Source organism: Gopherus flavomarginatus, chromosome 7, assembly GCF_025201925.1.
Source record: "Gopherus flavomarginatus isolate rGopFla2 chromosome 7, rGopFla2.mat.asm, whole genome shotgun sequence".
NCBI lineage: Eukaryota > Metazoa > Chordata > Testudines > Testudinidae > Gopherus > Gopherus flavomarginatus.
In genome coordinates, this window is record NC_066623.1 from 91576495 (window position 1) to 91591080 (window position 14586).

Here is a 14586-nt window from a genome sequence, read left to right on the forward strand (position 1 = left end):
TTCCAGCCTTTCAACAAAAGCTAGTATTTAATGCATTCTAGTTTTTCTATAACAACAAGAACCCCTTTAACATATTCCAGTAAATTATAACCACCTTACATTCCTTAATCAAACTATTCTTTTCAAGGGCTTCTCTGTTGCCTTAAGATACAGGGTGCATTCCCATTCTTTTCCTAGAACTTATGCTCCTACCCATTTGCTGCTTACCAGTCAGAAAAAAGCATCAATCTTGTCTTTTGTCAGCATCACTTGTAAGTTACTACAGAACTTTGATTATTTTAAATTTGATACATACCTCAGTCTTCTGTACAATGTCATTCATGGTGGTGGTGTTCTGTGATCTGGCACCTGACCCGTTTGATATCTGGGTTTCTATTTCTACCTGTAAGAAATTTCTGCAGATTTATTACCAGCTTAGGAAGACTCACTCGTTAGTAAAAATTTCAACTATCTTTGTAGAAAAAAAAGTTAGTCCAAATTTAAGCTCGGTGCACCACAACTTAATTTGGCCCTCCTGAGTGAAGATAAATGAAGGTGTACCGAGCATGCAATGGTACTGAAATGCAGTGGCTACAATTCACTATTTGAACTTCACTTGTTATGGATTCACCTACATAAATTATCATGATATTTAGCTTATATGTGATAGCCCTGACAATTATTAATACAAATAAACTGTCGATTAATCACAGTTAACTGACAATTAACTACAAAAAATTGCGATAAAAAATAAATCGTGATTGATCGCAGTTTTAATTGCACTGTTAAAGATTAGAATACCAATTGAAATGTATTAAATATTTTGGATGTTTTTCTACATTTTCATATATATTATATTCTGTGTTGTAACTGAAATCAAACTGTAAATTATTTTTTTATTATAAATGTTTGCACTGTAAAAATTAAACAAAAGAAATAGTATTTTTTAAATTCACCTTATACAAGTACTGTAGTGCAATCTCTTTGTTGTGAAAGTGTAACTTACAAATGTAGAATTTTTTTTGTTACATAACTACACTCAAAAACAAAAAATGTAAAACTTCAGAGCCTACAAGTCCACTTAGTCCTACTTCTTATTCAGCCAATCACTAAGACAAACAAGCTGGTTTACATTTACAGGAGATAATGCTGCCCTCTTCTTATTTACAGTGTCACCACAAAGTGAGAACAAGCATTTGCGTGGCACTTTTGTAGCTGGTATTGCACGGTATTTCCGTGTCAGATATGCTAAACATTCGTATGCCCCATCATGCTTCGGCCACCATTCCAGAGGACATGCTTCCATGCTAATGACGCGTGTTAAAAAAATGTGTTGTTAAATTTGTGATTGAACTCCTAGCGGGGAGAATTGTATATCCTCTGCTCTGTTTTACCAGCATTTTGCCATATATTTCATGTTATAGCAGTCTCGGATGATGACTCAGCACATGTTCATTTTAAGAACACTTTCACTGCAGATTTGACAAAACACTCAGAAGGTATGAATGTGAAATTTCTAAAGATAGCTACAGCACTCAACCCAAGGTTTAAGAATCTGAAGTGCTGTCCAAAAATCTAAGAGGTATGAGGAGTGGAGCATGCTCCCAGAAGTCTTAAAAGAGCAACGCTCTGATGCAGAAACTGCAGAACCCAAACCAACAAAAAAGAAAGCTGCTTTGGATTGTTATTGAGCAGAACCCATCATGAGCAAGGACATGTGTCCCCTGGAATGGTGGCTGAAGAACGAAGGGACATATGAATCTTCAGCGCATCTGGAATGTAAATATCTTGTGACGCGGGCTACAATGGTGCCATGAGAATGCCTGTTCTCACTTTCAGGTGACACTGTAAACAAGACACGTGTAGCATTATCTCCTGCAAATATAAACAAACTTGTTTGTCTGAGTGATTGGCTGAACAAGAAGTAGGACTGAGTGGACTTGCAGGCTCTAAAATTTTACATTGTTTTATTTTTGAATGCAGTTTTTTTTGTACATAATTCTACATTTGTAAGTTCAAGTTCCATGATAAAGAGATTACACTACAGTACTTGTATTAGGTGAATTGAAAAATACTATTTATTTTGGTTTTTACTGTGCAAATATTTGTAATAAAAATAAATATAAAGTGAGCACTGTACACTTTGTATTCTATGTTGTAATTGAAATCAATATATTTGAAAATGTAGAAAACATCCAAAAATATTTAAATAAAGAGTATTCAATTACTGTTCGATCATGCAGTTATTTTGTTTAATCACTTGACAGCCCTAATAATTGTATTTATTATTATCATTAATGGGACAGAAGGATGGTTCAGTGTTTAGGGTGCTAGCCTGGGTCTCGAGACACCCAGGTTTAATTCCCTGTTCTGACATAGATTTCCTGACTGTTTGATGCTGGGCAAGTCACTTCAGACTAGATCTTTCAAAGGTACCTAGGTGGCAAACTACTGCTGATTTAAATGGAAGTTGGGTGCTTAAGTAACTTTGAGGATCTGGGCCTCAGTCGGTTTGCATCTCAGTTCCACATCTGTAAATGGGGAACATTAGTACTTCCCTGTCTCCCAGGGCTGTTGTGAAGATAAAGACAGTGAGGTGCTCATATAGTACAGTGAAGAGGGTTGGACATAGTACCTTAGGAAGACAGAGTGCTGTACCAGGTAAATGAGTGTGAGCTAAGACCTCTAACATACTTTAAAGATTACAGCATTTCATATTTTAAAACAAGCTATATTCATGTTACTCCATTCAAATTGTGAATTACCTCAAGTGAACAGAATGAAAAATAATGGATAATACATTACAAAATGTGCTTACCCTCCCTTATTCTGACAATTTATTTATCTGTATGTGACCAATGATAATTAATGTATATTATGAAAATAATGAGGTTTCTGAAGTGAAACACTCAGGGGCCAGGACCAAGACATGCCAAGTTAACAACCTTCATCTGTAGAATTTGCTACCCCTGGAGTCAGTACAGTCCTTGACCTAGACACCTCCAGAACAGATAGCAGATCAGTTTTTCACACAATCTTTCCGCAATGACAAAGATGAAAGAAGTCTGAATGGTTATTTCTGGAGGCTTAGGAACACACACAAATGAAAGGAGTAGAGGGATGTTATGTGGAAGGTGCCTAACTTCTACGGCAGGTGCATTTAAAAAGCATAGATATTATTTGGAGGAAAGATTGTCTCCGAGTCCTTTCAATTACTGATTTCTCTTCAGATACTGCCAACTGTAGTAATGGTTTCAGGGACATGAACAAGTACCTATTAAGCTACCTTTATTCCACAGAGCACACTGTACATCTGTTTGGTAATGAAGAAAAGTACTTATCAATCTGGGCTGGATAAGTCAATAATCTACATATAAAAGACTATATCCCACCAGCACACTAACAAATTGTAGCATTTTTATATCGTGAGCACATAACTGGGACCTGTAATTGCTGACCACAGCAACTGTACTTGTCAACATAAGAAAAAAAACCACGCAAAGACAGATTTATTCCATTGTGGCTCTTCAGTGAGAGGTTTTTATTTTCTTTGCAACAGACTATATATGAAGCTTTGGTGTTGAAATGCAAACTGACATCTGTGCACGCTTTACTAGTATGAAAAGCCACACTAGTTAACGTAAGCAAAGATAAAAAACCTCAGGAGCAAGCAAAACAATCTAATGCTAAAGTTAGTGTAAGTGCAATGCCAGTAAAAGGCATGACCAAAAATGGTGGTGTTCCCTAATCTACAAGTCAAACCAAGTAGTCTGTGAATGAGGTAACTGTGATTATATGTGGTAGAATAAAGGTTAAAAGTCAATAAGCCTTGCTCAGTTTTATTCAAGCCCACATCAAGCATCTCAACTGGAGTTTTACCATTAAGTGCTCTTATCTATAGTTGTGTTGTCACATTCTGTAAAACTACTCTGTGCGTGTGCCAACTGTGATTTGTTCATGCTTGGCTGTTTCTGAGAGCTACCATCCATACATATTCATTTTCTGTATCAGTGGCCTCATCTACAGAGTTTTCAAATAATACTACCTTTCCAGCAAAAACTTAAAGATATCTCTAGGAATGTGTTAGCACAGTTTTAAATCTTTGCATGTGGGACTAAATAGGCTGTTGAGGCTATAACCAGAAGTAATTTTTTTCTTGTGAATTCCTTATTTCCTGAAGCAGCACATTAGGTCTTATGGGTGCATCTGTGAAAATCAAGTTTATTTGATTAAAACCACATAATACTCATCATTGCATAGTACAGTTTGATTTTTTTCATTACACATTTTCTTAAACCATGCTTTTCAATATAATGACTTATAAAATAAGGCCTCAGTCCTGCAATGAATTCCACGTGAGCCCAGGGGTCTGCCTATGCTTAGCTCATTGCTGGATTGGGGCCGAAGCCTCTCTTCATGAAACTGCTATAATTTGTTATATACTTTTTTTAAACACTATTCTATATTTTAGCTTTTTAACTTAAAATCATTAATGGAAATAGTTTTATAAAACTAAATATTTCTCTGCAGTATTTGTAAGCAACAAAACACTGCAATGCTATTAAAAGCAAGCAGAATGTCAACCTGGCTAGTCTATTTTCATTGCCCGAAATGACTGAAATGCAAGAAGCAGAACAATTCCTACAACAAATCTAGACTTCAATGTTTAATGTATTTTTTAATAATGAAGATGGTGTTAGGAACACAGGCACTTGAATCTGTTTTTTAAAATAGCTGGTTTCAGCTGGCCAGTGTTCCTTCTCAGCTCTTGATGATGATGGATATAAATATATTTATTACAGTGATCAATACTTTAAAATCTATGGAAATAAGACTTTTAGTTAACAAAGGTCTACTAAAGCAGGCTGTAAGCTCCCTACTCATCTCTTTACTCATGAATAAATAATTTTAATAATGAATGTGGATCCTTACGGCTTCATAAAGTAGTAACCACTAGTTTTCAATATAAAGCATTTAAAAAATTATCCTGGAACCTTAAATGCCTACGGATGCTACTATATCTTAGACTAATATGGAATTCTGATATGCTAATGGATGGTCTTGTAGACCACAGTAGTTACAACAACAAGAAACAACAGTGTGTGAGAGTAATTAGGCACAGTGATTCTGCTGTGGTTTATAAAAACAAAAAACTTTCCACCAACTTCAGTTCATTAGGAGTGTTGGGTACATATCCTCTGACAGGATCGGGACCTCTAACAAACTCAAATGTAACCAATCTTAAACCAAGTATTTTTTATCAGCCTTGCCAAACGAAAGTTAATACATTAATAATACCAAATACCCTACTCATGGACTGATAAAAGGCGGGCATGTGAGTTTATCAGAGTTATTTGAACTGCTGAATAAAAACACAAAAAGTACTCAAATCAGCTGTAGTTTCCATTTGGACTGCCTGTCTGTAAGTTGGTGATAGCATGTTCTAATTCTGTTATGTCTAGAAATGCTCTAGATGCTTCTCGCAAACATTTTTGTGATATCTGGATTCCTGCAAACTTTAGCAGGTGCCAGTTTACCTTTTGAGCATTTGTTTTAGGGTATATCTCATGCTGTTTTCTTAGTGTCCTCAACTGGCAACCCTGTTGTGATAAGCATGGCCTGTTCTGTTTGGTTAAAGCCATTTTTCCAGGTGGATCTTGATATCCAAGATCCACCTGGGAAAGTCAGGAAAAGAAACATCACACCCCAACCCCCCAACCTTGTTTCTGATTTGGCAGCTTTGGAACTAGCACATTCATGTGTCATGTTTAAAATACAAATAAATACAGCTAAATCAGTTTTTACCACAAACATTTAACAGAAACGTAAAACAATCATTAAGAACATTCAAAAATTGACACAATTATTCAACTTTTGTTCTCCTTTGCCCTACAAAACCTTTGGAAGTCAGACGGACCTCTCAGTGTACCCTGAAAGTCACCAAATCTAGGCTCTGGAGGAAGAGGGTTCCAAAGATGACCTTGCACAGGGCACTACTTTTCTGTCAGCTGACATACTCCCCACCACCTTAATACATGTAACTGGTTATATACTCTATATGTGACTTCCCTTTAAAATACTCTGGAAATTGCAGCTAGTACAGAATGCAATTGCTTACTATGTAGATTTTGGCATAGGTAGCACATTACATTTATGTACCACCCTCAGCTCCATTAAAGGTTTTTGAATATTTAAAAATGCTTTTAAATTTGGGCCTTATCGATGTTCAAGACTATTTTGAGAGAGTCTAGGGAAGCTACCATTAGCTGAACACCTCAATTTTACATTGACAAAGGCATGGCTGACTACAGTGAGGTCCATATTCAGAAAGTCCACAATCTTCTTACTTAAGAAAACATGCTGGAAAAACACCGTTGGCAACTACTACTATTTGACCATCCAGATGCAGATCCAACAAGACTCCATGTTGTGAGCCTGAAAAATGGCAGGCATATTTCTGTTAGGGGGAACACTGATATAAGTACCATTTAGGGTTGCCACCTTTCTAATTCCTGGTAATCGGACCCTGAGGCCTCACCCCCTATCCCACCTCTGCTCCACCTCTTTCCCTGAGGCCCCACCCCCTTCACTCACTGGATTGTCTCAAGGACCTGGTCTGTGAAGGTAGTGTAAGGTGCCCTTGAAGTAGCAGCAGAAATAAATCGGGAACCTGACAACCCAAAATGGCACCCAGAAACAGAAATCAAAAACTAGACTGTCCAGGTAAAAACCAGATGGGTAGCAACTCTAGTGCCATTTCTTCCAGTTGCTTCTCCATCCTATAAGTATCACTTTACCCTTAATCTAAATTTCACACACAGCTAGATGGCTCTAATCCAATTACTGCAATTACTTTTTGATGCTAGGTAAATCATTATACTCCACTATCTATGTCGGAAGATACACCTCTACCTCGATATAATGTTGTCCTTGGGAGCCAAACAATCTTACCACCTTATAGCAGCCCTCCTCTCCCCTGCCCCCCGGAGCACTGCTTTACCACATTATATCCAAATTCGTGTTATATTGGGTGGCGTTATAGCAAGGTAGCGGTGTATGAAGATATAAAGCAGTACATCTGTTGCATGCTAAATACATTTCAGCCCACAGTTGCACTCCTAATAACATCCTATATACCTGAACAGAAACTGTGACAAAACTGAATACTGTTTGATGCCTGAGAGAGCATTTGTCTGATACTCCCTCTAGGATCTCTCAGAAGGAAGGAACAGAGCTACTTCCTCACCATTTCCAAGCGGGGCAGATCAAAGCACTATGGAACTTTTCATGCACAGCAACAGACTCCACGCAGATACTCCATGTGTGACAGTCTAATCCAGGGGCAGGCAACCTACGGCATGCGTGCCAAAGGCGGCACGCGAGCTGATTTTCAGTGGCACTCACACTGCCTGGGTCTTGGCCACCAGTCCGAGGGGCTCTGCATTTTAATTTAATTTTAAATGAAGCTTCTTAAACATTTTAAAAACCTTATTTACTTTACATACAACAATGGTTTAGTTATATATTATTGACTTACAGAAAGAGACCTTCTAAAAATGTTAAAATGTATTACTGGCACGCGAAATCTTAAATTAGAGTGAATAAATGAAGACTCTGCACAGCACTTCTGAAAGGTTGCTGACCCCGGTCTAATCTGAGGTAGATTTACAACCCAACTTGCTGCATGCGAACTGTTTATATAAATAAGCCCTTTACATGTTTTTGCTTGGACCTACACATAAGTAAGCTACCCCTCATGAGCAACAATATTAGATGAAGGATCCTTCAGATTGGCCTTATCACTAGGAAAGAATCAAACAGTATAGTCTCTGTATGTTATGCTGCCTCTAAATAAGAGGGCATTTTGCTATGAGTACCTTCACTAATTCCTTTGGCTAGGGGGAACTATTACTGCTTCTAAAAGTCTCACAATTATATATCCCAATTTGGAAGGAAGCGTGTCCCAGTGAAAGCAAGTCCTTGTAACAGAAGCAAGGCTTACTCTCTGGTAAGGCAGAGGCCTAATGTACATAGGCATTGTGTATTTTTACTTCATCAATGGGTGCTGTGTCTTCTTTGTATACTTGGTCGTGCATAACAATCATATCTCAGCTTTTCAGGGAAAGTTTGCTTCCTTGATATCACAATACTGTTCCAACTTTACTGCACATATTTTTGGTTATTGGAGCCCTCCCACAGGGTTTCCCTTCTGTAGCATTCCCATAGTTGGAAGGACAAACCTGAATATGATGGAGAAATGAATTTGTTACCTGATTATTTTGCTTCTTGGACTAGTCAAATCTTGTCATCTCATTGCCTCTCTAACTGATATACATCTAAAGTTACACTTCAGTTCAGCTGGGTAAAGGTATGTCTCAGGAAATATTAGTCGAATGTTTTAATACTGTTAATCAAAGTTCTTAGACTATGTTTAGTCTTTATAAACAGTCTAGGTAGGGGTTTTCCCAGGAGGGGAAACCAAACCTCCATCCTGTGACTGACAGGTCTGGACCCTGGAGCTGCAGAACAGAGGAAACCCCATTATAAGACTGGCTTGTCTGCATATAATGGAGAAGATTACTACTCAATAGGCTAAAAATGAAATGTTAACTATAGTGTTTGATGAATATCACAAAAACAGTAACAGATGTAAAATTAGGAAACAGGTTAGGCAATGTTATTGGTTTAGCTGCTATGGGAAAATAGCTGAATCTGTGCAGGATTATTTAAAAAACACAATCTACTTCTTACTGGTTCTAAGATGGGGGTGGAGGGGAAATGACCAACTATATGGTATCTCTTTACCAGCTATAATTGGGTCACTTCTCTCTCTCTCTCTCTCACATACACACACAAATCACTGCTATTCAGACAAAATTAAAATAAATACAGAAAGATGTTACAAGACAGCAAAAATTTGATTCTTCCTTGTTAACTCTTAAGCTGAAAAGTTTGTTTAAACTTAATGTATCCCCACGTATGTAAGAGTTACACTACTCTTTAACTGAACAAAAGCTGTTGCACAGCCTTCATCAAATAAAGTTATTCTAGATTTTCTTTTAAAATATATTGTCTATCATTAACAGAAGACCTAAAGCAGATAATAACTGTCCTTGTTTCCTATTTCGAAGCAATTTAGTTACACTACTTTGAAACTGTGAAAACTTATGTTTTGCAATAGACTAATGAGCATTCACATATAGATGATACAGATGGAGAAGACCTACTTGGGACTCTATCCCTAAATAAAGTGCTATTGTCAGCAGATACAGGAATAGAAAGCTAGGTTGAAAACAACATATCTAGTTCCTCAATAACTCCCCTTTCTAATAGGCTTACCTACTGTCTTACTAGCAACTGTATAAACAAGTATTTTCACAGCATAGTCTTAACGTTTTCCATCTGTCTCCTTTTGATGACCCACCCACAGAGAAGATGGTTTCCTACTTATAAAACAATCTTTTGAGACTTGGAAATTTACTACTTGTGGTCAAGGCTCTTAGGGACAAGAAAGCACAGTTGTCCTAGTTAACATATTTAATAAAAACTGGAGTTTAATAAAGCTAGGAAGAGGACAAAGGAAAGGAGCATTCCCCCTGTTCATTGTTCATCACTTGAGCCCTACTTATAACCTGACTATAACTTTCTAAAACCATATCTTTTAAAACATAGCAAGATAAGGCCTAGTTTGAAACTACCACTAGCCTCTGCACAAAGCAGATACTGAAAGCATCATACCTCAGCTGGTGTAAACTGCTATTGCTCCATTGACTTCAATGGAGCTGATACTGGATACCAGCTTAGGATCTCACCCCTAGAATCTTATTCTGCATTCGTTCACTACAAAACCAACTCATATTTTTGCATATTTTACATAAGAGAAACTATTTCCCCCCAAAATTACATGAAATTGATGTGCGTGTCTAGAATATCAACCAGTAATTAAACCAGAGGCTCCCACTGAACAGAGATGATTATTCATTCTTCTTTTCCCAAACTTTTAAACTTTAAAAATCCAGTTTTATAAAGTGAAGGTGCTCACATTACAGCTCAAAGTTAGATGCATGACTATGTTACAGCTAAAGTATCATAGCGAAATAATCTTAGCAGACATTATGGTAAATTAGACTATTGTAATTGCTTTGCTTATACTGACAGACATTTTGAATAAGCACCATTACCATAGTATCTCAGTACTATGTCCAAACTTAGGATAACCTTTTTTCTGTATGATAGAGATCGGGCTTCTTTTCCCACTGGGTTTAAGAGAATGGGGAACGATCTTAAGGTCTATGTTCCAGGAAAAATGTATGGGGGAGGGGGAGAATCTGCTCTGTTACTGGGAGAAGGTCTACTTTGGGTAACCTTACACGGGGCCTTATGTAGCAAGACTCTGACTCATCCTAATTTCTGGTGGTAGCAAATTTTCTTGAGTGAGAAAGCAACATGTTCAGCCTTAAACTATAACATTCCACATTATTACAGATGCTGCAGCAGAACAGAGGAGCAGATGTGATGGAGACGGTTTGACGAAGGCTGATAGGATGTTTTAAAAATAAAGACTAGGACTTTGAAATGCAGAATCATATAGGGCAAGGATCCAAGGGAGAGTGTGGAGTACTGTTGTGATTTGCTTTCAGTAGTTTGCCCTTCCTGGACACTAGGGCACTGCTTGTTGAACTAGATACAGTTTCCATATAGACCCCAACGTCATGTCCAGATAGAACACATCGCAGTAATGCAGGGTAGAAGTGACAGATAGATCTCTGTAGTTACACCTGCATTTGAAAGGAGAGGATGAAGTCTCCTGGCTCAGTAAAGATAAAAGGCATTTCTGGCTGCTGCTTCTGTTGGACAGTCCGGGAGTAGAGTTGATGCCAACAGGATTGAGACTGCATAACATCTTGAGGTTGCAGCTCCTACTTCTTCCTTGAAATGCTTTCCTCTGCTTCTAACCATCACTTCAGTCTTCCTAGACTGAGTCTGATCCATCTTTATTTCCCCATCGAAGGTCTTGGCTACACTTGGAAGTTACAGTGCAATAAAGGAGCCCCAGGCCCACTAGCTCACTACCCGTCCACACTGGCAAGGCATGTAGAGCGTTCTGACTCCACCGTTACAGACCTGCTGGTACTCCACCTCAGTGAGTGGAATAACATTTGCTACGCCCTCGCTGGAGCGGCGTGGTACCAGTGTGAACGAGGTGTTGCATTACTGCGCTCTGATCGGCCTCCGGAAATGTCCCATTATCCTCTTAAGTCAAGTGGCCACTCTTGTCTTTGTTTTCAATTGCAACAGGAATGTGGATATGCCCTTTGAAAGCTCCATTTCTGACATCCGGCTGCTTATCTGCCCCGAGACAAAGCAACCATTAGTGTGGAATGCTGTGAGTGAGAGAAAGAGGCAGGAGTGGGGGGGAGTTCTGCTGCTGTCAGAACTTACAAGACAGCATGCTGACATGCTCTCAGCCGCCACAAAACCCACTCTCTCCCCCCTACATACACACAACACACTCCCTGTCACACTCCACCCCACCCCACCCCATTTGAAAAGCACGCTGCAGTCACTTACATGCTGGGATAGCTGCCCATAATGCACCGCTCCTAATGCCGCTGCATGTGCCACAAATAAGTGGCCACACCAGTGCGCTTGAAGCTGTCAGTGTGGACAGACTGCAGGGCTTTCCCTACTGCACTCTATGATGGTGGGTTTAACTCACAGCACTCTACATCTGTAAGTGTAGCCATGCGCTAGGTTCCAATTTACTTCAGACACTGGAACAGCTGGGAAATGGCACTCTCTCCTGTTCAGCAAGATATCCTTAGAGATGAGTTTAAGCACAGTAGGCTATATTGGTTTCTTCCATTGAGGAAAACGGCTATCAAACTCTATGGGCCCAATACATATTTCCATCTACTTGTAAATTCCAGGATATAAATGATCAATTCCTCATTGTCAAATCTCAAAATACTTTTACCTTTTATCAACAGTATTTCTTACAAATATATATTAATTCAATTAGCAAAAGAGATCTCCCTTACCATTAAAAGAAATGTCAGAACAAATGACATCTGCAAAATATATACTCAAACATAAAATTCAATTACAACAAAAAAACATTTTGACAATGATAATTTAAGAAAGCAATATAAAATGTACTCATAAAACATGTTCCATTTTCAGATTACTTTTAATAAAGCCAAGCAGACAGAACTATAATTAAATTTATTATATCTGAAAATATATCTAACATCAGAGATTGCACCATTTGGAAGCAACTTATAGAGACATTTTGGATGAGAACAGAGGGGAAGGAGGAATTTATTTTGTCATCCTTATTGAACTCAAACTACTGAGAGACAGACATAAGAAATGGCTTGCGCACACACAGCTCTATTAAAGAGAGAGTATTTTTAAACAACTCAATCAAAATAACAATTTTAGCAAAAAGGTTAGCTGCCCAAATTATTGACTCCATTCATATTTCTTTCCTGGGCTCCTTTTGTAAAGACAAACATCATAAAACTGAAAATTTTGAAATACTATTGAATTAATACTAATACAGCTCATTACAGCATTTGAGACCTGTAATCATTTTACATTAAAAGTTGCTATAAATGCCCCACCACTTCACAGTGGCCTAGATCACAGTTTTATTAAACAGGCATATTGCATTTAACAAAAAACATTAAAATGACTTGTAAGTTTTTTCTACAGGCTAAGTTACACTATCTGCTGATTTCAATTGGGTCACAGTTTAAGGAGTAAAGACCATTTTGGTCTATCTGTCTCACTCATCACTGTTTCCAGGCAGGCCCTCTTGATTCTTCATTTGTATGTCATAAGTTATTTTGCTATTAATCACAAAGCCCTTCTTCACGGACCAGCTATTTCCCCACATTCATTATTTATTGTTATTTTAAAAAAATTAGTTAAGTAACATAGATAGTAACTATTTCTGCGCATAAAGCATAGAGAAGGGGACATGTGGCTAAAACAGTGCTTTATTGAAGCATGGTAGCAAAGCATTTTTTTGCTATGACTATAGTAATGTTATCCAAAGGTGCGTTTTATTAAATTTAGTGAAATTGAAGCAAGCAGCAGTGACCACAATTATAAAAATAAGCAAATGAGTGCAGTGCTGGTTTGCTGAGTTAGATTTAGGGATATAGGCTGATGACAGCTCTTCTACTCCCTCACCCAGGGACTCTGTCACCACTAACCCTGGCACTATTTTTAGCTCAGCATCTTATTTCCAGTAGACATCTCCCTAGTCTCCAATCAGTTCTACACCTGCAAGCGTTAAGAGGTTTCCTTTTCACTATAGCCTGACATCTGGGAGTCAGAAAAAAAACCCCAAAACACAGGTTAACCCAAGTCATTCAACAGGAATAGGTTAAATTCCTGAAAGGGCAGAGTCCCCACACACTGCTGTGGATGAGGAGACACGGGCCAGTGCATAAGACTTGCTTCATTTCTCCCCCTCAGACCAGGCGCCGCTTATTAGTATAGTAACAGTCCAGTCACAGCGACTGTTCAGGCCTGCACTGTTCTAGCTGGCGTCCCCCAACGCTGAGCTAGTGTCTGACACAGCTCTCTTGCTGTCTAGCCCTGTGTGCGCGCTGCTGGGCGGCTGAAACGGCTTCAAAGCCTGAGAGGGGAAAGTTGGGGGGCTGCGCCAGCGGGATGACAAACTCAGCAGTGTCCCTCTGAATCACAACGAAACAGGCATCGCATTTACTCGTTTCCCTGCCACTGCGGGGGGCCTGCGGCTGCAAGGACCTGGTCTCCCCCGGGGCGGGCGTGTAATACTTGGGTCGCGTTTCAGGTGTTGCGTTTAGGGTGCGGGCGCTGGAGGTGGCCTGTGATACGCAGGAGTCAAGCTGGACGACGGGGTGCCGCCTTCTGGCCTTAATATCTCATCGTATCTGACGCTCTGCCAGGGATTGGGGACGGCGCAGCCAAGGGTGCGACAGGGGGAGCCCCGGGAGAGGGGAAAGGCGAGCCCTAGCTAGGGCTCACGGCGGAGGGGAGGCGGCTGGGGGAAGCGGAGCCAGGCCCCGCGGCAGAGAGGAGAAGGGGGAGCCGCAGGACAGGACAGAGGCGCAGGGAGGCGAGGAGTCGGTCTGGGTATTGTTTGGGTGGGGGAAACCCTGCGCCGTGCACCCGGGACTCGGAGAGCAGCGCCCTGGCTGCGCGGAGCGGGAGCCGCGCCGATCCGCTGAAGTTTTCTGGAGGAGTTTTACGCCCCGCGGAGCGTCTTACCTGGGGGTCCTGCCCGCGTCCGGCTCACGCTAATCCCGAGGGCGGGCGGGCTGGCTGGAGAGCGGCGGCGGCGCGGCTGTGGCTGCTGCTGAGCGCCCCTTGGCTGCCGCCGCTGCCTCCGGCTCTGCAAGTTTCCATAAAAGTCCTGGTGCGCAGCCCGCGCCCGCATTCCAGGCGCGCCCGGCCCGGCTGCAGCTGTCCCGACGCTGCCCCCTCCCCTCCGGCGCGCCTGGGGCAGAGCCAAGCCCCCGGCCGCGCCGCATGGGGCCAGCCACGGCGGCGGTTATTTCGGGTTGGAAGCGCCACCGGCTATAAAATAACCCGGGGCTCCCGGGAGCAAAG

General features: G+C 40.4%; 1 protein-coding gene across 1 annotated transcript in view; it reads right to left on the reverse strand.

Annotated features, from left to right (window-relative positions):
- Window positions 1-14362, reverse strand: part of NEXN (nexilin F-actin binding protein) — a 39715-nt gene extending 25353 nt beyond the window's left edge. The window contains exons 1-2 of the mRNA XM_050961905.1: window positions 14245-14362; window positions 296-382 (exon numbers count right to left, since the gene is read on the reverse strand). Of these exons, the coding sequence (XP_050817862.1) occupies window positions 296-322 (27 nt within the window). The 5' untranslated portion in view covers window positions 323-382; window positions 14245-14362. The remainder of the gene's footprint in view (window positions 1-295; window positions 383-14244) is intronic.
- Window positions 14363-14586: the final 224 nt, after the last annotated feature.